At 43.4% G+C, this 21,637-nt stretch overlaps 3 protein-coding genes across 3 annotated transcripts; 2 read left to right on the top strand and 1 right to left on the bottom strand.

The window, feature by feature from the left end:
• Window positions 1–1,007: 1,007 nt before the first annotated feature.
• Window positions 1,008–2,997, bottom strand: phf5a (PHD finger protein 5A). The gene is made up of 4 exons (XM_076760301.1): window positions 2,889–2,997; window positions 2,531–2,554; window positions 1,455–1,621; window positions 1,008–1,213 (listed from the first exon to the last, which is right to left on the bottom strand). The coding sequence occupies exons 1-4, from the start codon at window positions 2,938–2,940 to the stop codon at window positions 1,124–1,126; spliced, it is 333 nt and encodes a 110-aa protein (XP_076616416.1). The 5' UTR covers window positions 2,941–2,997; the 3' UTR covers window positions 1,008–1,123.
• A 440-nt stretch (window positions 2,998–3,437) lies between these two features.
• On the top strand, window positions 3,438–11,952 carry aco2 (aconitase 2, mitochondrial). Its single transcript, XM_076759943.1, has 17 exons — window positions 3,438–3,489; window positions 5,037–5,179; window positions 5,790–6,048; window positions 6,147–6,239; window positions 6,331–6,489; window positions 6,625–6,775; window positions 6,873–6,977; window positions 7,394–7,485; window positions 7,831–7,936; window positions 8,059–8,216; window positions 8,324–8,397; window positions 8,489–8,600; window positions 8,695–8,973; window positions 9,080–9,271; window positions 9,471–9,603; window positions 9,804–9,925; window positions 10,022–11,952. The coding sequence occupies exons 1-17, from the start codon at window positions 3,454–3,456 to the stop codon at window positions 10,154–10,156; spliced, it is 2,349 nt and encodes a 782-aa protein (XP_076616058.1). The 5' UTR covers window positions 3,438–3,453; the 3' UTR covers window positions 10,157–11,952.
• A 1,566-nt stretch (window positions 11,953–13,518) lies between these two features.
• csdc2a (cold shock domain containing C2, RNA binding a) lies at window positions 13,519–21,311 on the top strand. The gene is made up of 4 exons (XM_076760209.1): window positions 13,519–13,790; window positions 17,125–17,469; window positions 17,645–17,767; window positions 18,653–21,311. The coding sequence occupies exons 2-4, from the start codon at window positions 17,282–17,284 to the stop codon at window positions 18,813–18,815; spliced, it is 474 nt and encodes a 157-aa protein (XP_076616324.1). The 5' UTR covers window positions 13,519–13,790; window positions 17,125–17,281; the 3' UTR covers window positions 18,816–21,311.
• The last annotated feature ends 326 nt before the right edge of the window (window positions 21,312–21,637 follow it).

Genomic DNA, 21,637 nt, shown 5'->3' with positions numbered 1-21,637 from the left:
AGATACAGTTCAGTTTTGGACAGACACCAGGCAATCAAATTATGAAGTGTTAGATGTCTTTCATTGGTGCCTCATTAAAGGCAGTTGGAGGTGAAATCTTGGACTTGTTCAGCCTAAATTTTCGTCTACCGTTCAGACATCGCTCATTATTCATACAGTGTGTATAAATAAAGGCTTATTCTTGAAGAGGTGATCTCTGTCTAGCAGTGAGCAGCTCATTTAGAAATAAAATGAGCTGAAGCTCAGATCAACAGTGAAGTCAATACGAGATGAAACCAGGTTGAAAAGAAAATGGGAAGTAGTAGTAGAAGCGTTCAGATCCTTTACTTAAGTGAAAGTAGCAATACCACCACAAATACTCTGCATCCAAAACCTTACTTAAAGGAAAAGAATGTCAGCAAATTATTAGCACAGTAGTATGAAAAGTACTCACTGTGCAGTAAAATACTCGCTGTCAGTGTTGTTGGATTAATACCACTGCTGCATTACTGTGTATGATGCATTTCACTGCTGTAGATGTTTAAGCTTGAGTTCATTTTAACTACTTTATGCACTGTTGGGAAGTTGGATATCCAGCAATGCTTCATATTCTATAAGATCATCCTGTTTGTAACGTCCTGTGGAAAACACATATTTCTAAACAGTCAACTTTTCATGAGCTCAGAACAACAGCCCCGTCTTCCTGAGTGACACTGCGTTTTCCAGCTAACTGAATTTTCTCAACCCAAACAGGCAACTTCAAATTCAGAATCACCAAAATAGGAGATACACAGTTAGACGATACAGAATAAGTGAGAGTACCACTAACATACTGCCTTCTGATTTGAATCAAGGTGTGAATAAATGTGTGCGTCAGGATGATCACACATAGAAAAAAAAAATAGACACTGACTTAAAACAGTGGAGCTCAAACATCAAGTCTCCACTAGTTTATCACCTGTCAACACCTTAACACTGGTAGAGGAAGTTCAGTCAGATGATGTGAAGAAACAAGCTGGACAAACAAGGACAGAAATATAAAAGAGAGTTTTATTGAAAAGTCCAAAAACATTTATTGAGGTTTCAAAAAAACAGAAAGAAAAAAAAGCTGAAAAACTAAAAGAGGGACTTGGCAGGAGCATCTTCACCTCTTCTTGAAGCCATACTTCTTCCTTTCGTAAAACAGATCTGTTTTGGAGCTGCCCAAATTCACAATCTTAGGACAGCCATCTCGCTGGAAAGGAAACGGAGAGGGGGAAGAAGCCCGTTAATAAACTTTAATTTTTCATCTCAAAGCAACTAAATCTTTGCATTTACAGCAATCTGTTTCCTTAAGGCTCGCTGCAACATACAAAGTAATACAACACAACAAAAAGCTCCTAAATATAACCAGGCCACAGCCTTATACAGTCCCTCTTCTATTTATTTGCATCAGCACACATAAAAAAAGGTGCAGTGTGCTTCAGGACACTCACATCCTTCTCCTGGATGGTGCACTCTTTACAGTAGTAGGCATCAGACACTCCGGGTCCTCCGCAGATGACGCAGCGTCCCTGATAGGAGCCGTAGTTGCACTCATCACAGATGCGCACCAACGTGCATGGCCTCACATAGGAGTCGCAGATGACACATTTCCCATCACCTGTTGGGAATAAAGGACGGACAAGAGGACTGAGAATGTATTCTACGGCTGCAAACAATGATTATTTTCATTGTCGATTCATTTGTCAGTTATTTTCTCAAGTCATCAATTAGTTTTTTGGTCTATAAAATGGTGAAAAACATCAATCAGAGTTTCTCAAAGCCCAAGATGACGTCCTCTAAGGTGTTTTATTGTCCGCAACCCAAAGATATTCAGGATACTGTCATGTCAAAGAAATCCTCAAATCGACTGATCAATTAGCAAAATAATGGGTGGTTATTATTAAATAGTTGGCAACTAATCAATGAATCTTTGCAGTGTAACAGCCTTCACCACCGATGTCAATGTTGAAACAATACTGAGAACTGGAGACATTATGGTGAGTTGGAAAAGGTCAGAAAGGCGTTTTCAGATCAATCTTTCCCCTATCAAGACATGTACTTTTTTGGGTGTTTGTCAATGTACAGAAGCCACAAACGACTTTCATCATTGATTGTATGAAGTATTTGCTTGATAATGTAGTGAATAAAATAACACATATAAGGACAAATAATTACTGAAACTATCCTCGACTCAATGAGAGATCTTTGAGCAGACTGTTTTTCCAATGGCCGCATAAGTAAGTACACAATGTACTGTGCATAGTGTGTTAATATTGTTGCAATTTACAGCAAACACTTTGTATTTATCTTTACTTGTAACATTACTACATCGATGATCAGAACGAGAATATATTCAGTTTCGATTAAACTGTCTGATAACTTGGCGTTATTGTCACAGATGCAAACTGAGAAAAAATAAACTAAAACTTAGGTCAGGAGACTTTAATATTTACTATAAGGTTCAGGGAAAACACAGGACGGTTAAAACACTCAATTTGTTATATGAATCATAGACAGAAACACTTACATTTCTCGCAAAGTCTCCCGATAGCTGATGAATGAAAAGCAGAGTCAGTTAACTAGCGTTAGCTAATTCACATTCGTTAAATTACAGTGAATAGTCTTTATATTTCACATATTTACAGTAAAGTCAATTATCAAATACACTAAAGCAATGTTCTGTGAAACTAAAACATTAGCCATACTAGCGACTTAGCCTTGTGGACCTGCCGAAGTTAACACCGAGGCTAATATAATGGAATCCATGCCGCTATCATTAGCATGGCTGCTAACGTTATCTTAAGGTTAGCAGCAATGATAACAAACCAGCAGCAGATACAATAACAGTGTTAGCACATGTGTGAAAATAAATTGTTTAAACATACCGACGCCGGCTTGTTTTCTGCAAAAGATCAAATCTGGATGATGTTTAGCCATTGTTGGCTAACGCAAGGCGGACGCTGCGGGTTGGTTCAACTTTCACCTTTGACCGGTGAACTTTGTGTGAGGAGTCGCACTACCGCCACCTAGCGTCTCCAAAAAGAGCGACAGGAAAAACGATTATCAATTTATCTCGCTCCATCCACCTTGTTTGTATTTTTTTAAAAAGTGCATACATTATAATTGTATTTTTTTTTTGTCAAAAATGGAAAAGAAGTAGATAAAAACAAAAGTGGAAATAAAACAAAAATCCTTCTCGTCCTTTCAGTTGCATAAAAGTCAATCGAATACTAAAATATCTTGCATTGGTACAATTTGATTTTATATTTTATTAAATCTAGAAATATAATAAAACTGAGGCTAACACAACTACGTCAAAATTACATTTAAAAACAATCTAAATACAAAATGCAACGACCCTGCATGTTTTGTCCTTCAAGGACCTGCAAGACGGCGCCTTACAAAGCTGTGACGTCACCACTGACCGACACATCTTTGTCAGTGAACAAAATGGCAACCTACTGTTTAACTGTCGCCCGGCTCCAGGTAAGACACGAAAATTGGCTAATTTGACCATATTAACAAATAAGTGAAGGATGTCACTTGCTATAAATCCACTGTGACCTTAACTTGACCTAATTAAAACGCTAGGAGCTTCTGCTGAGCATAAAAAAGCTGTGAATCAGTCACCGGCTAGCCGGCCAGGTCATCGTGTCCTGACTGCACTGAACGCGTCCACCGGGCAGCAACTATTTCCACTGCCTGAATAAAGCACAGCTAATGTCTCTGTTCACAGGAACCCATTGCCGATATCCTCAGCTCTTACATGAGCATAGCTAGGTTAGTTTTAGAAATGGAGCTTGGTGTCTAACAGCAAGGTTAACCACAAGGTTAGAGCTCCCAGCAGGCGAGCAGCGTGTAAAAGACATGTGTAAACATGCTATGTTAAATCACAGCACGTAAGACAGCAAACACAGTCTTACACATTTTTTTTATTGCCTCAAGACAAATCAGTTCATTCAGCGCGTTTTAAAGTTAAGGATCTGTGCTGTAATGTTCAACAACAGCAATGTGCTGTTCAGATTTCAGTTCACATAAAGGTGAGCCTAAACTCCTATCTGACCTCCAAGTGAGCCCTAAGTGACGTCTGCACGAGCTCACTTTGATGTCTACGTCGATCTGGGTGATACAGAAGAAAAAGAGCAGATATCCAGAGCATCCTCTGCTAATATCGACATGATTAACAATGTCTCTGAAAACTATGTTAAGTAGTTCATGACACTGGACAGCAAGCACTGGCTGACATTTTCAGCGGGCACTGTCACTGTTTGTGAGGTCCTTGAAGAAACTTGAGCCATTAAAAGCCCTTTTAGAATTACACGTATGAAAAATCTGTGCTTTGTAACTCATAAGAAATACCACGGTTTGGTTTAGACTAATAGAAAGTGAATATTAAATGCCCAGCCTCAGTTTGACTCGTTCTGTGACTGATGTCAAAACAGTGCATTAACACTTGAATCAGCTTGTCTTTTGATTGGCAGCAGATCTTTTCCATTAGCACCTCAACAGCAAAAGTCAGCTTGTTCAGCTGTTCACTGTCAATTCTTTCACTGAGCGTCAGCTGATCTTTAGCACACACTGTCTGCTCACTGAAGACCTTCAGATGTTTCACAGCTTGTCCTCTTGTGTGTCTTCTTTGATAGTTTATGGATTTTGGAAGAGTTGAGCTGCTGATTTGGTCCTTGTCCTCTTGTTACCTATATATAATGCGAACATTACACAGTGTAGATACATTTACACACACCATTTGATCTGAAAATGGTAAGATGTAGCTTATCTTAACTGTATTTGTGGTCATGTTCACCTGGTGTCACCCTGATATCTGATGCTTGAGAGTGGACTATAAAAGAGCCTTACATTCACTAGCTGACTTCATTTTCCATCAGTACCATTTTAGACACAGTATTCTCAATCTGCTCTTTCAGCTCTATTCTAAGAAGATTCTCAAAAGAAGACAAAAAATGTACAAAAACCTTTTTGTGTGAGGGCGAATCAATTTAAGCTGCCCGTGTTTTTGTTGCTGTTGTCCCCAGCTGGCTCTGGGCCACGGTGCACGGCGCCTGCATGTATCAGCAGCGTACAGAGCCAAGGCCAATGTGTCTATGAGCCGCTTTGAACCCACCTCCTTCGTCAACTATGAGAGGCTCCAATCCAATGTGGACATTGTGCGAAAAAGGTCAGTGTCCTCCTGGTCTACTTTACTGTGTATTTGCTCTGACGCGCATCAGTGTTTCCTCAAACATGCCCTTATCTGTGTGAATGTTTGAATCTCGTGTTTGTTTGCCCTTTACCACAGTTTAGTTTTTTGGTCATAATTGTAGCTTTTACTAACTCTAGTGCAGTTGTTCTTCTTTGGAGGGTGTGTGTGTGTGCATGGGGCAGACATGTTTCTTTGGTGGATGTGCAGATCAATGGCTTCTGCTTGTTCGGCCCTGTAATTACTCCTGAGGTTTAGACTGGCATGAACTGTTAGTTATAAGATGCCAAGATGAAGAGATGAGTGGTGAAACACTGGACTGTGAGGTGGAAAAAAGAAAGACTTTATGATTTCTAAAGTATGTTTTACTTAAACCAGAAGAGGAAACTCCCATTATTTAGTTAGGATCAAGCTACATTTTTAGTACCATAATGTTCTTCTTTCCACGCTGTTTTAATCTCAATATGTAAAAACACAAGTGTTTTCAGCTACTTTCGTTGGTCATCTTTCTATTTTTCCTGTCTTCATATTATCTTGCTTGCATGCAGCAACCTAATATGAAAAAAAATGTCTGTTTTTTTCTGTCCAGACTCAGCCGGCCACTCACCCTGTCAGAGAAGATCGTGTACGGCCACCTCGATGACCCCCACAATCAGGATATCGACCGTGGTCGCACCTACCTGCGGCTGCGTCCCGACCGCGTGGCCATGCAGGATGCCACGGCCCAGATGGCAATGCTCCAGTTCATCAGCAGCGGCCTGCCAAAGGTGGCCGTGCCCTCCACCATCCACTGTGATCACCTCATCGAGGCCCAGACTGGAGGAGTGAAGGATCTGGCCCGAGCAAAGGTGAGGGATTTTATTTATTCAGGATAATTACACAAATCTCAAAAAGTAATGTTGTAATGACTTGTTAACATGTTCTGTCGTCATGGTTCCCATTATAGGAAGTCAACCAAGAGGTCTACAACTTCCTGTCCAGCGCTGCTGCAAAGTATGGAGTTGGCTTCTGGAAACCAGGTTCTGGAATCATCCATCAGGTATTATCCCTTAAAGTCTGGATGCAGCGCCTGGATCAGACAGCAAATGAAGCCACTGTGACTTTAACATTCAGATTTTTTATACAAACAGATCATCCTGGAGAACTATGCCTACCCAGGGGTGATGCTAATTGGCACAGACTCCCACACACCAAACGGTGGCGGCCTTGGATCCATCTGCATCGGGGTTGGAGGAGCAGACGCTGTAGACGTCATGGCTGGAATCCCCTGGGAGCTCAAGTGCCCCAAGGTCAGCTGAATACAACACACTGCACACATTCTGTTAACTGTGTCTTCTTGGGACTCTGTTTTGGTAGTTTTCTTTTTTCTCTCCATCTCTGAACTTTTTGTTCAGCACAGTGAACTCTCTGATCTCTCCTCAAAGGTGATTGGTGTGAAGCTGACAGGCACCCTCTCAGGCTGGACATCTCCTAAGGATGTCATCTTGAAGGTGGCCGGCATCCTGACAGTGAAGGGAGGCACAGGAGCCATTGTAGAATACCATGGACCAGGAGTTGACTCCATTTCCTGCACTGGTCAGTAAAAGAAAAGCTTTTTCAATCTGGCGTCATTACACTTCTCAGCTGTTTGGCACATGTAATAATCATCTGTTTTGTCGTGTGGCGTTTGCAGGAATGGCGACCATTTGCAACATGGGAGCAGAGATCGGAGCAACGACCTCTGTCTTCCCCTACAACCACCGCATGAGGACGTATCTGGAGAAGACTGGACGTGGACGTATGTTTAGGCCTTTGGTCTTTTACAGTGTCACACAGTTTAAACAGTTTTATCCCTTTGCATAGTGACAGAGACAATGGAAGAGAAAAAGGATAAAATCCACAGACAATAAACTCTAAAATGTTAATGTTGAGATAAATGTAATGTTCTGAGTGTGAATCTGGGCCTGGATCTCTGTCACTCATCTTCTCCCTATAATAACCCAAATTGCAGACTTCTGCTTTAGATTTGGACGTGTAAACCATTTCACCACCTGAAATATGGATGCAACAATTCAAGATTACAAGCAAAAATAGCTCTAAAGTGTCTGCTTCAACCTTGTAAACAGTGTGTGTGGGTGTGCCAGTGTGAATTTTCATGGAAAGTTTGGTGTCTTGTGAGAGCGTCTCAGCACTCGTCCTCTTGTTTCTTCCCAGAGATCGCTGCCCTGGCTGATGAATACTCTGACTTGTTGGTACCTGATGAAGGCTGCGAGTACGACGAGCTCATCGAGCTCAATCTGGACGAGGTCCGTCTATTTTTGAAATCATCTTTTGGTGTGTCTGGCTCCTGTTGCATAGTTCAAAGTGGAGAGCAACAGGAAATACAAGGAGGGGGTGACATGAAACAAAGGTCTCTGGCCAGGGATCACTTAACACCACTTTGGTGATTTATGAGGTGTACCCTGGAGGGAGAACCTAAACTGTCCAAGTAAAATGCAGAATTTGACTTTTATCAGATATATATTGCACAGTTGCAATTAAACTTGACTGACAGACATTGCTGTGAAATCTATGCATGGGTGACAGGTTCAGAGTTGGATTTATTTCAGAACAGCTGAGTTCCTTGAACAGTGTGTTCTTTCATTTTCTAGCTGAAGCCTCACATCAACGGACCCTTTACCCCTGACCTGGCTCACCCAGTGTCTAATGTCGGTGCTGTTGCTGAGAAGAACGGCTGGCCGCTGGAGGTTAAAGTTGGTAAGAAGTGACCAGGGATGGATAGGCTGTGCAGCTTTAGTCATACCTCTGCTGTTTCACTGTTAAACCTGCAGTTTGTTTTCAGCGAGATCGTCTCTGAGATTTGGTCCTTCCCCCTTTAGGTCTGATTGGCAGCTGTACCAACTCCAGCTACGAGGACATGGGCCGCGCTGCCTCTGTGGCCAAGCAGGCTTTGGATAAAGGCCTGAAGTGCAAAGCTCAGTTCACAGTCACTCCAGGCTCTGAGCAGATTCGCGCCACCATCGAAAGAGATGGATATGTGAGTGTTGGTGCACAAAGAAAGCAGGGAGTTGCGTCTCTGTCACACTGGTGATTCGGCTCCATGTGATGTGACAAATGCTCAGATGTGTTTGTGTCTTCCTGTAGTCGAAGATCCTTGGTGATGTCGGAGGTGTGGTCCTGGCCAACGCATGTGGACCCTGCATTGGACAGTGGGACAGGTAGGTGTTTGTGCCATGACTTACAGTGTGACAATAGTTCAATTCAATTCAATAGTTTTATGTGAGTTATGTTGTGTATGTTTGCATTCAGGCGTGATGTGAAAAAGGGAGAGAAGAACACAATCGTCACTTCGTTCAACAGAAACTTCACTGCCAGGAATGATGCTAACCCTGCTACACACGCCTTCGTTACCTCTCCTGAGGTAAACTCTCTCCAAGCCAATCCATCCTGTCACATGTTCAACATCAAGCTTACATTTTGAAGCTGAATGCCTTCCATCTCCTCCTCTTCCTCAGATTGTCACTGCCCTCGCAATCGCCGGCACTCTGAACTTCAACCCAGAGACAGATTACCTCACAGCCCCCAACGGTGAGAAGTTCAAGCTGGAGCCCCCCAATGGAGATGAACTACCTGCCAAGGACTTTGACCCAGGCCAGGACACCTACCAGCACCCGCCTGCCGAAGGCCTCAGCCTTAGGGTGGACGTCAGCCCTGAGAGCAACCGGCTGCAGCTGCTGGAGCCCTTTGACGAATGGAACGGGAAAGATCTGGAGGACATGAAGGTCCTCATCAAGGTCAGGTCTTTGAAAGGGAATCCTCCTGTCGCAGTTTGTCTTTAAATGCTGCAGATGAGTTGTAGAATGGAAATGTTTTCAACTTTCCCCTTTTCTGTCTCCGCAGGTGAAGGGCAAATGCACCACAGACCACATCAGTGCTGCTGGACCTTGGCTGAAGTTCCGTGGCCACCTGGACAACATCTCCAACAACATGCTGATCGGTGCAGTCAACAGCGAGAATGATGCCATCAACAAGATCAAGAATCACCTGACAGGGGATTACGGAGGAGTCCCTGATGTGGCCCGTCACTACAAGGTGAGGACTGCAGGGGGGAATGGTACAGGTACCGGATTATTGGGCCAAAGCTGCTCTTTGGCAACACACCACCACTTTTGCAAGCCTGTCCTTTAGCCACAGTGCTAAACTGCCATAGATATCTGCAGCAGGGCTCCTGTTGACCCCTTGTATCAAGTATAAATCCGCCTTAATACTATTTCCACCCTGTTGTGCATAGGCCAACGGTGTGTCCTGGGTGGTGGTTGGAGATGACAACTATGGTGAGGGCTCCAGCAGAGAGCATGCTGCGCTGGAGCCCAGGCATCTGGGAGGAAGAGCCATCATCGTCAAGAGCTTTGCCAGAATTCACGGTACTGCACAGTAACTGCTGGAGATGGTGGAACTGTCATCAGCTTCAGTGTATGAAAAGAAGTCCTAGAGGGGCCATTGCTGTTGATTTGTGTAATAGCGTATCACTTTAGTGGTATTTGCTGAATTTATGTGAAGTAAATGTTGTTCTTTTTCATACCATTCATCCTCTCAGTTAATGAATATGTCTCCCGTCTGTCAGAAACAAACCTGAAGAAGCAGGGTCTGCTGCCTCTGACCTTCAGCAACCCGTCAGACTATGACAAGATCTGCCCTGATGACAAGATCTCTATCAGAGGACTCAAAACCTTTGCTCCAGGGAAGGTAAGAGGACATGGCTGCTGAAAAGTGGCTTTTCTTCCCCTGTTATCAAAAAGCGTCTGTGATGAGAGCCTCTCGTCTTCCTCTCCTTCTCCCCAGCCTCTGAGCGCGGTCGTGAAGCACAGCAACGGCAGCGAGGAGACCCTGGAACTGATCCACAGCTTCAACGAGACGCAGATCGAATGGTTCAAGGCAGGCTCCGCCCTCAACAGGATGAAGCAGCTGCAGAAATGAAGAAGAGGAGCGGGGAGACAAAATGTGGAGGAGGAGGATTTTCAGAGGGGAGACCGGGTGGTGCGGATTGTGGGGAAGAAGAGGGATGAAGAAATGCAGATCCTGTTAACGATTGTTCCATCATCTGCATTTGCACACAGTTTGGACTGAAGCAACTTGTCGGTATACCTCAAAGAGTTAAATGTTGTCAGTAGATGACTTCAGACGAAGTGCCAAGCTAATGTTGATGAAGGAACAATAGCAACTGGTCTGTGGTCAGATATCTCGAAACCCTTCATTTGTCAGTTCGTAGCTCTTGAAGGTACAATACGCTGCTATGTTTCAAAGTCAAACAGTGATAGCCAGTTAGAAATCAGTCAAAGGACACACACACATACACATACACACATAGACATACACATATACATACATGCACTTTGACACACTAAGCTCTGACCCAAGCAGTGACATAACACTCTCGGTGTTTTTGCAGCTGTTCAAACAGCTTCCCACTGGAGCTCAGCCAGATGATCACACTCACTCACCATGTTACCCTGAACAGGTAAACTCTGCTCTTGGTTGCATTTCTGGGTCCATTTGTTGTTCAGCATAGGTCTTGCATTGATCACACAGATCTAAAGGGAACTTGTGGCCACACCAGTTCATTCACATTTCCTCACATGCTAGTCTTCCCCCTCGTGGCCATGAGGAGACATCACAGTGTCTACAGGGTAGCTCACTAATTTGATTTCAAGGCCCACTTTGAATACATCTGTGTTCTAGGGATTGTTGAAAGGGAAACTTGGGAAATCTTAGAAGTGTGTGAAGCAGTTTGAGTGCGGGTGGATTCATCAAAATACCAAATTAAGCGAACGTACTGTAACTTATGATGAAAACATCAAGATCAAAGATTGATTACTGTATATCTAACAGAATGTTTATTGGTCAGTTTTTGTATCCATGTCTTTTAGCAGTGTTTTTATCCATCACAGTACTGACTGTCAGTGTTAGAAAAGGCTGCAGAGAACCATTGCAGACACTTCCTAATATACAGAAGGACTTAGCAGCTTGAATACTGTGGAAGAATACAGAACCAAACCCTCCTCTTCCCTCACACTAACACCATCTTTACACTGCCCTCCTGATCAGTCCTAACCTCTCTACAAGGTCAAACGCATCACATGGTTTTTCCCACTGTTTATTTATTTAAACTTTTTCTTGAAAAAGGTTCAGGTCTTGTGAGCATTTTACATAAAATACGTCACAATCGGTTGTCTCCTTGAACAGGGCTGAACTTTGACTGTGTCCTCTTCCATCCCATATTTTCAGGGCCTTTTTTGTAGGGCAGCAAGTGACTTTTACCCTAATGAAATGAAATTAGATTTAACAAAAGGAAAGAGCACACTCAGTCTTACAAGTAGCAATGGAGAAGAAGAAACAGAAGGAAGGAAACACTCACTTTAATTCAGTGATGTGGCTGCTCATGAACCCAGATTACTGTGTCAGCTGGTTTTGGTCCTCTGTGGATATAGTTAACTGGATTTCATGCCAAAACCTCAACATGGGAAATCAGATCAGAAACAAGATGTTTTTGTCCTCATCTTTACCTTCACTGTTCCAGCCATTGCCAACAAAATGCAGTTAATCACATGAAGTGAAATTATACCACTCTCTTCCCCGGACCTGCTTTATGTTAAATGTCTGGTTCCATGTACATTTAAGTGTTTGTGGGTTTTTTTTGCTCCCAGATGATCTTTTCTGTGCTACAGAAATACCAATGGGTTGTACAATAAAAATTCACAGATCTCATTTATTTATATTGGCTTCAGTGATGTGACTTAAATCTGTACAAGGTGTGTATTTATAGAGATTCACAGCAATATACTGATCCATCCTCTTCATTGAAACTCAATGTACTGTACTGTGCAAGATAAACAATTGAACAAAGTATTAAAACTAAAGAGTGGTCATAATCATCCTGTTGGTCTCATTAAGGAGGCTTTGGAAAGAATAGTTAGATTGAAGAATCGAGTGTTTATCATCTCTGTTGATGTATAAATGAATCATTGTGAGCTGTGAGGAGCAGCAAGTTCTTAACAGCTCAGATGGATCTGCACATTCACACATCTGAAACGAAGAACAGGAAGAAATAAGACAATTTAAAAGGGAGGTAATGTAGTTTAATAGCAGTTGGACTGGTCACAAGCTGCCTTACTTCATTTTGAATATAGCAATCGGGCTTAATGTTACACACACACAGGACATGCTGCCTGTAAGTATGGCCTGTGAGGAGACGCTCAGGGCTGAATAGAGCCTTTCCCCTGATTGAAGCTGACACTGCTAACGCTGATCAGCTGTGGAGATGTAGGATAAACTGGATAGGAAGCCAGTCTAAAGAGTGCTTGAGCTGTGCATTTCTACATGTGCCTCCCCTCTATTCATTATCATGGTCCAAAGTAGCCTTTTAAGAATACTGTCATCCCTCTGCAATAGGACACTTTCAATGTGCCAAAAAAAGGTCTCTTTCTGACAAAGCGGTAACTGAAATGTCACAAACAAGAAGCAGCTCTGAGGGCCCGGAAACAATTTATATGGAGGAATTTCCAGTTTCCTCTTGGAGAAGATAAAAAAATTGATAACTGCAACAGGCTGTAGAGCAACAATACTATCAATATACCTTAACATAGAGCAATAACATCAGTTAGTAGACTTTGTTTAAAGAAGTCCTCCAGACTTGTTTTAAGATCTCAAAAAATAATTTGCATCTGTTATGGTTTCCTTCAAAAAAAAAAGTTAAATGGGCCGTTGTATTGAACTGCAGTACAGATGAAGTGGTCAGTGAGTGTGTGAGGAAGCACACGGTGCTGTCCACTGTCATTTACTCTAAATGATGTCATCAGACACGTCATGGAAGGAAGTGGCCCACTAACAGTGAATGGGAGAGTTTGTGGGAAATGGGGATAAATGCCAGTATAGGCCTACATTTTCAGATTCAAAGCTGCCACACACACAGCCTGCAATACAATAACTACTGTTTGAAAGGAAACAAAGTCAAAATCACTTTACGCCAAGATGTGACAGGATGAATTAGACGATAATGTTAATAAAACTGGAGCAACACAGGGAAGCAAAGGACGGGGTTTAAAAAGAAATGGCACAGTCTATATCCTCTGTAAAAAGTGAGAAATCCATCACTTATAAGTAGATTTATCCGTATTATATTTAAAGAATATTCAGCGTGCATGCAATACCTGCGCGTGCATTATGTGATAGTTGTATCCAATAGAAAGACGCCCTGGCCCAGTCCATTCAACATCCAATTAATCTCACCACTGTGCTAAAAAGACAACATTAAGAAATGTGTCCGTCCACGGAGGACACAAAGAGTTGACTGTAGTGCGCTGAAGCCCTCTGTTGTTTTTAGCACAGTAACCCCCTGCCGCCGTCCCCCCGCCCCATCCCCGCTGCCTCCTTTTCATTTGCTGCCTTTTCATCCCGCCTGTGTGCGCCGCATCCATACCAAGATCCCCTGACTTATTCACCACATGTCCCCGCTGCTCTCACCGGCTTTTATGACATAATCGCCTCGTATCGCCTCAAAACACGGGGGCCGCATCGCCGATCGTCTGACCGACAGCTGATCGGCGCTTTGACGGTGAGTGATCGCGTAATCGATCGGGTTTCTGTGTGATTTGTAGCGTGGCTCCCTCGCATCCGAGCCCATTCTTCTCTGTGGCGGGCGGACGGCGTCGCTTCACGGCAGCACTGTGATAAAATGTCTTCAGCTCAGAGCTCAGATTTTCAATCTCAGTCGTGCTTTGTTTTCTACCGCGACGCATTTTGGTGTCACATTTTTAATTTTTTTTTTTTTGGGGCCACCAGTGAAGCATCCTTTCGCCCCCTTGTCTCAAGCTGCCACAGTGTGAGAATGTTCTGGAAACAGCCGCCTGGAGGGCTTTTATTGTGGAGTGAATTATTTAGGCTCTGCCAGCCTCACATTCAAATGAAGTATACCCTAAAACAGGCTGTGTGGCCCTTTAAAAGGTTAATGTAAAGTTTAAAGATTGGCTCCTTCTGTGTGTGTGTGTGTGTGTGTGTGTGTGTGCAGGGCAGTTGACGTGTCTGCCATGCTGATGCAGAGGAGTACAGACAGCCACAGTGCCCTGGTTTCACAGGGAGGTGCTCTTGGCCTTTTGTCTGTCTTTTCTGTGCTCCTCCAGCTCTCGTCCTTCCTCCGGTCCAGTGTGGCTCCTCCTGATTAAATGTTTCATCAACTCATCTCACACTGAGGCACTGCAGAGAATTAAAGGCGTCCACTTGCTGGCCTGCCTAAAAAAGAGGGCCAATGAAAGAGGAGCTCAGCCGGTCAAGTTGCTGAATTATTTAGGCTACATATTCATGCCGTGTCATCCATCAGCCGCAGTGTCAGCCTCCCCCTGTGCCACCGTGACGATGGATACGTGTGTTAATCATCGCTGCATCAACACTCTCCGCATATGACCGAGGGATGAAAAGCCTCGCTCATCAGCCAAGTGCAGGGCCTTTTTCCTAAGCAGTGGAGGTTAAAGCCACTCCTGCCATGATGCTGGAGACCTTTCACTCTTTGGAATTGTGGTCATGCCTGACCTGCTAAGTCTCTTTTTGAATCCATTTAATTGGGAAAATATGCTTCTGGAAGGATAAAAATCTTGCAATCCATTCAAAGGAGGTCCCCCAAACCCCAGCGCATAACAGCACAGGCGAGGTCAGGCCTTTGTAAACAGGTAGCGATGAGGTGCCAGACCATAAACAGGGTGCACTTGAGAGGAATCTCTGAAAATGGTGGACACAGCAGCGAAAACTGTTTACAAACAGCGACCCACAACTCCTGTATGCTGTACCTTTAAGTTTATTTGACAGTATGAGATGGAGGTATTAAATCACTGTGGTCCTTGATGTGAAGGTTGAAAACATGCAGGTGTGGCAGGTCACCAGGTGACATCATCTTACCAATAACAAGACAATAAATATGAACATCATCATCAACAAAATCACTTCAGCTAGACCTGTGAGCAGATATGCTGCTGTCCCAGCAGCTGACTGAGGCTGCCCAGGAGAAATGTTAGCATGCTAACACGCTAAACTCTGATGATGAACATGATACTTTCTTAGCATCAGCACGTTAGCGCTGTCATCGTGAGCATGTTAGCATGCTGATATTAGCATTCAGCTCAAAGCGCAGCCGTGACTGGTACAGTCTCACAGAGCCGTTAGCAGGTGGAATGATGACTTCCCGCTTCCACAGAGGCTAAAGGAACACGTGCTCATGTTAGCATTAAACCTCAAGTTACATTACCTCAAGAACACTGATGCTAACTTCTTTAAATGCAGTAAAAATTGTTATGGCACAATTGAAAGCTGAACAACCCTGATATGTCTGTGGTCAAACACACACACACACACACACACACACACACACACACTCCTTCACTGAAATGATGGTTTGCACCTCTATATGTATGTGTGTGTATACATCCCAATACACGCTGTCCAGTGTAAAAAAAAAAACTGCTCCCATCGAACCACACACAAACTGCTATATTTAGACTGACAGCGAGAGAGGCCGAGTGTGATATTGAACGCAGCCTGACACACACTGAACTCATCAGTGCCTGTCAAGCATTCAGCCTGCAGATGTTGCATCAATACCTTCATTCAGTGGGAGGTGGCAGCTGATAGCGCCAGCAGCACATCCACCAGGTTTGAGTGGAAGCGTTGAGCTTGTGCAGAGCTATGCCCTGCAGCCCTTTGTGTTTGTTGTGAGTGTCAGAACAATGAGTCTCATAATGACGCACACGTCACGACCCCCAGTTACAGAATGATAATTGGGTTTGTGTCATGGCATGGTGACCGAGCTCATTCGTCCTAAAGTGACTGTCTGAAACGGTTCAGGGAGCAGCTTGTTGTTTGAGTGCACACCGGAAGGAGCAATCCTGTAATGGACGTCTGTCTTGCACGAGTGGGGATTTTAATATAATAGAGTGTGACGAGCTGAGCCGAGGCCCTCCGGGGCAGGTTTGTTATTTACATCATCTTGGGACTTTCTCAAAGGCAGCGAGATTACAGTCAGGCGCTCGGTAATCAAATTGGTTTTTCTCATTTTGTTCCCAGCAGCATCCAGACGTCGCATACCCTCTTTTATATCTACAACCAAGGAAGGATCCACTTTAACACTGATAGAAAAATCATTGGTCATTTCCAGAGCCGCTGTCAGGGTCCGTTATGTTGTTTTATGATTCTTTCCTATAGCTTATAGTCAGCTTAAACTCAGTGGAGTCTGACTGGAAACCTTTCCATTCAAAAACAGTGTCAGTGCCTCAAAGTCAAAGATCATGGGCATCTTTAATCTAGACTCACTATTTAGCACCAACGTTAACACAGAGAGAAATCCATTTCATAAGAGCCTCTAAGGCCCAGTATGCAAAGCAGTCAGAGGACATGTTGTAATATGAGGAAGACTCTTGAGATAATCAGTTAGGAGCCCACAATATGTCAGTCATTATCAGTGCTGGGGTTTTTTTTACGGCTGCTATGACACTGAGCTGTCAATAATGAATCTCCTTTATTTTTTAATGATTTATTTATGTTAAGATGTAAAAGATTGTTCTGAACTAATAAAGGAGCATTTAATCCTCCTGTTTATCTGGAAGTTTCCACGTCGCCATACTTGGAGTTTTCCGTGGACAGCCACTACAAATGTGTTTGCCTAAGTGGGGAAAAAGTTGATATCTAACTCTAATCTAAACCTCTCGTTTTAATCGGAGAGAGCTTGTTTACCCTTTTCTATTTACGAAACCTTCAGCTGAGTCAGCAGTGTGATCGTCAGCCTCGTACAGGAAAACTTTGAGGATCAGTCGTCATAAAATAATGTTTGAAGGTCACATCACATGCCTGTATGTCTTTGTTTACCTTTGATAGGTGCTGAAACCTTTCTTTCTCCTTTACTGCAGGGTGCTGGTGCTCCACTCCTCCACCTCCTCGCCGTCACACACACACTCTTGCCATGCAGGAGGTGTAACCCTCCTTCCTCTCCTTCCTTGTGCGCCATCAGAGGAGACCTGATAAAGAAAAATAACAAAAAAAAAAAACAACCTGTAACCCGTCAAGATGTCAGAGCCTGATGCCTCCTCGCCGGCAGACCCTCCGCTGCCTCTCACCTCCCCCCGGACCCCCCTGCAGCTCTCCTTCCCCTTCCTGAGGGAGGGCAGCCGGGTTTGGGAGAGGGAGAGGAAACCGCCACAGCCTGGAGAGCTGCCCAGCCCACTGCCCACCAAACGTACCCGCACATACTCAGCGTGAGTCTATAACACGTTTTTCCAGAGTCTCGGCAGCTTTTAGTTTAATTCTAAATCTGTTTCGCCATTTCGTTCCATTTGAGGTGATACAAAGCTTCAGAATACTGTCTCTGAATAACTGCGGTAATGATTTCTTTCTCCCTCTGTTTCTGTCCATGTCTCTCTTTCTCTGCAGGACAGTGCGAGCCAGATCAGGTCCAGTATTTAAAGGGGTGTGTAAAAACTTCTCCAGATCTCAGGGTCATGGATTCATACGCCCCTCTCACGGAGGAGAGGACATCTTTGTCCACATCTCTGAGTGAGTCAAGTTCTTTCGTCTGCACTGTCAGGGGTTTCCTGACATCAGAAGGTTTGTGGGAGTAGACCTGCTTCTACGAGACTGCAAGACTTGACCTTTGAACTCACACATATTATGACATTTCTGACCTCATTTCCAGGGATGTGAGAACCTCACACCTTCCCTCAGAACCAGTGGATGTACAGCATTCAGATGAACTTGGCTAAAAGATGAAACAAGACAGCTTATGAACACAATACAATGCTGTTAGACAGATCTTTATTTGAAGAATTTGATTCTCCGTCTGCATCTTTTAATTAATTTGTGGTGATCACCTTAAAACTGTTCACATATGGACTAAGGTTGACCATCCTGGAAGACTTTATACTTTCATATAACAAAATATGCAGGACGGAATTCAGACAACAGATCATGGATATGCAAGTATTTATACTAAAGGAGCACGCCATTAAATTTGAACATGAGACCACTTACAAGATCAGTTTCCTACTTGCAGTGGGACTGAAAAAATAACCCCTGATTATGTCATAGTTATGTCATCAGGGTTACCTCAGTTGGCCCTAGAGACTACAAAAGAAAACACAGCGTTCCAGATTGATAGTGTGGTGTTTTTCCCAGACAAGGAGGGTCTCTACCAAGGCCCCCAGCTTTATGGAAGTGCAGCACTAAATTGCTGGGGTAGCTGTTTGGGGGCTGGTAGCAGCAAGGAGATGCCTTGGGTTGTGTGGATGCCGAGGTTATCAATGGAGCAATCCCATCTCCTACCTAGAGGGTTCAGTTCAGTTTGTCCGACTCATTGTAGTAAAAAAATAAAATTTATTCTAATGATGACAGAATTCACAATACTTTGTTGAATGTGTCTTTTTCTTTGTGTTTCCCGGACAGCATTGAGGGAGAGTACGTGCCTATGGAAGGGGACGAGGTCACGTACAAGGTGTGCCCCATCCCACCCAAGAACCAGAAGATCCAGGCTGTCGACGTGATGATCACCCATCTGAATCCAGGCACCAAACACGAGACCTGGTCAGGTCAGATCATCAGCTCCTAGACCAGCACTCCAGGCTACGAGGCAGCAAAGGCAATGGGGGATTTGGATTTTATTTTAGGTTTTATGTTTTCCGGGTGTGAGGTTTGGGACCAGGTCTGGGGAGGAGGGATCGGAGCTTGGCGTACCGCAGAGTTCGGCCAGAGGTGACCTGGTTATGGAAGGTTGTTTGAGTATCAAGGTTAGCATTTGAAATTAAGCTTTGAATGTATACGTTTGAATGTTTTTCTTTGGAGGTCGTGGTTTCATCGTTTGACTGTTTTGATTTAGGGTTTGAAGTTTAGGGTCCAGGGCTTCGTGCCCGCATTTTATTTTTGACCCAGGGAATATATTTTAGTTGGGAAAATAGTGGTTGTACGGGAAGCAATGTCTTCAATGAGTTGGGATGTTGAAGAGGCCGAATCACATTTTGAGAAATTTGACCCAGTTTAGCTTTCTTGCCGCTCCGTGGTCACACTGCAGGAGAGTTTAAGCTTCGAGGGACCAGCTCAGTGGAGTCCTGCTCTTATTTTTTACAACTAAGCAACCAACTGATGTAAATAATGTGCCATCACTGCCAAAAGTCATGTGACAAACATTTGATTGATAACTGGACAGTTTAGCCATATTGTGTCTGTGTTTACAACAAGAGATGGAGATGGCTGCCTCACAGTAGAACATCGAATCAAAAGGAAAAGGAAATGACATTTGTTTCTCTTGTTAATGACCAGGCTCAGCTTAATGTGAAAGGCACAGCTGCTCAGATCGGCCGTCTCGTCTCGCTGCCTTTCAACATTTACAAGGTGGTGTGACGTACCACAAAACCCTGCTAGTGCATGGCTGCCAAATGAAAACAATGAATGCACTTACAGTGGAAAGCAAGTTTGACAAAGATCCAAATAACTCTTAATGTGTTCCGGCCTCAGGAGCTGTGACAAGCTCCACATTTAAGGAATTATTTTCCTTCTTAATATTGTAGCACTACTGTATTTTGTATACTTGGCAAATGTAGAAATCCAGTATTATTGTAGCCAGCTCCTATGACGGTCTTAAGTTTTGGTGGTAGAGACAGTAGCTGGATGTTATTTGGGCCTGCCACTGGGAAACCAGGCCAGAGGGTTTGGGTTTAGGGAAGGAAACTGGGGAAAGGAGAGGGAGGAAGGTCAGGGAATGGGCAGAGGATGGAGTGATTAAATAAAGATGTGCTTGGGCAGCGATGCAGCTTGATTTGAAATGTCTAAAGCATGTGTAAGAAGGAACACAGCAGTTCCCATCCAATGGGTTGTCAGTTTAACTTGATAATGTTAAAGAAATGGTTTGAGTCTTTGGGAAATATGCTTATTTGCTTTCTTGCTAAGAGGTAGATGGGAACTTCCATGCTAAATATGAAGCTACCACCAGCAGCCGTTAGCGTAACTGAGCATAAAGACTGAAAACAGGGAGACAGCTAGCCTGACTCTGTGTGAAGGTAAAAAAAAATCTGCCAAAGAGCACCTCTGAAACACGTTATATAACATTATTTTAATTCATACAAAGACTGAAGTGTAAAGGCCACACAGTCCTCAGGCTAAGCTAAGCTAAGCTAAGCGGCTGCTGTAGCTTCATATTTAGCATGCTAACATGAAAATATTCCTCTTTTCATCTAACTCACGAAAAAATGTGAGTTGCTGAACTATTTCTTGTAATCATTTATAAACTTTATGATTTAAAAGATAAAGTTTCAAAGATCATTTCCAGAAAGAAGATGCCAGTCACCGCGTGGGATTTGAAAGACGAGGATGAACTGCTGATTTTTTAGGTGGAGGGTGGACATGGGGGAGTCTAGCAAGTTTCATACATCATGGCAAATGACTGTGGAAAAAAAAAAACAGCAACAAAAGCTTCCTGATGTAATTTTAAAAAGACTATTTATTTATTGACTTATTTATTTTCATTTGTAACTATGAAATCATCAGGTGTTTGGTAATTAAAAGCTGCATTTCTAAGTATTTGTGCAAATGTAAGCCTATTTGAATACACTGCACACCTCACTCTAATGATACTAGCCTGTTAATATCCCTTTGCTACTGTCACGTCATCACTGACAGGAACAACAACAACAAAAAAAAACCCCTTCAACCTTTCCGACGACAAGTTTCTAATTTCTACATAATCCTTGTCAAATTTTTAGTAACGATGTGATGTTCAAAATAACAAGCAGCCTTGTTGTTTTGGAAATCGGCATGTTCTGTACCGTTTGTCGTAACCTTTGCGTAGAATGTGTTGATTCAGTTTCATCATGCAGTAACACGGCTGGAGCCTTCAGAGAGGCATCGTCAGGTCTCCTATGCATCTTTGATTTCTCGCTGTGAGTGTGGCTTAACGTCATAGTAACACACTGTATCTGTTCGGTTTCTTTACTGTGAGAGAAACTAGTCTGATTGAGTTCGCAAGCACTTTCGTTTTTTTTTGTCAAATCACTGTGACACTGTTTTTTGTCAGTAAGATATAGTTTGAATAAAACTTACTACTGTATTCACAGACCTGTGTGAAAATGTGTTTATTATTTCCATTATATAGGGCAAAGACTATTCTGTGCTCATTCTCCCTCAGTCTGTCTGTCTGCTCTTCGCTGGTGTCAGTACAAAGTGGAATAAGTAGGGCGGTTATTTTGAGAGCCCTCTTTCACTAAGTTTTCGCTGTGAACTTCGCCTCGTGTGTCTCAGACAGCTGCTTGGGATCTTAGAAAATGCTCGTCTGGGCGTGTGTTGGCACAGACTGCAGTGTGTCCATGTTTTGGTTTGTCTCATTGGAGACACCCCAGCACAAGTAATCTGCTTGTCGATTACACAACTCTCCACCGAGGT

The sequence above is a fragment of the Chaetodon auriga genome, chromosome 20, assembly GCF_051107435.1.
Source record: "Chaetodon auriga isolate fChaAug3 chromosome 20, fChaAug3.hap1, whole genome shotgun sequence".
NCBI classification, from domain to species: Eukaryota; Metazoa; Chordata; class Actinopteri; order Chaetodontiformes; family Chaetodontidae; genus Chaetodon; species Chaetodon auriga.
The sequence above is the reverse complement of the archived record's forward strand: the minus strand, read 5'-3'. Positions and strand labels throughout refer to the sequence as shown.

Bases quoted from the DNA above. Each gene is read 5' to 3' on its own strand.
- aco2 (XM_076759943.1), top strand. From the start codon at position 3,454: ATGGCAACCTACTGTTTAACTGTCGCCCGGCTCCAG. The intron at 6,240-6,330 runs GTATTATCCCTT...TTATACAAACAG, and splicing joins GTTCTGGAATCATCCATCAG to ATCATCCTGGAGAACTATGC. The intron at 9,272-9,470 runs GTGAGGACTGCA...TGTTGTGCATAG, and splicing joins ATGTGGCCCGTCACTACAAG to GCCAACGGTGTGTCCTGGGT.
- phf5a (XM_076760301.1), bottom strand. From the start codon at position 2,940: ATGGCTAAACATCATCCAGATTTGATCTTTTGCAGAAAACAAGCCGGC. The intron at 2,555-2,888 runs GTATGTTTAAAC...TTCATTCATCAG, and splicing joins CAGAAAACAAGCCGGCGTCG to CTATCGGGAGACTTTGCGAG. The intron at 1,622-2,530 runs GTAAGTGTTTCT...TATTCCCAACAG, and splicing joins CGGGAGACTTTGCGAGAAAT to GTGATGGGAAATGTGTCATC.
- csdc2a (XM_076760209.1), top strand. From the start codon at position 17,282: ATGTCAGAGCCTGATGCCTCCTCGCCGGCAGACCCTCCGCTGCCTCTC. The intron at 17,470-17,644 runs GTGAGTCTATAA...CTTTCTCTGCAG, and splicing joins CGTACCCGCACATACTCAGC to GACAGTGCGAGCCAGATCAG. The intron at 17,768-18,652 runs GTGAGTCAAGTT...TTTCCCGGACAG, and splicing joins ATCTTTGTCCACATCTCTGA to CATTGAGGGAGAGTACGTGC.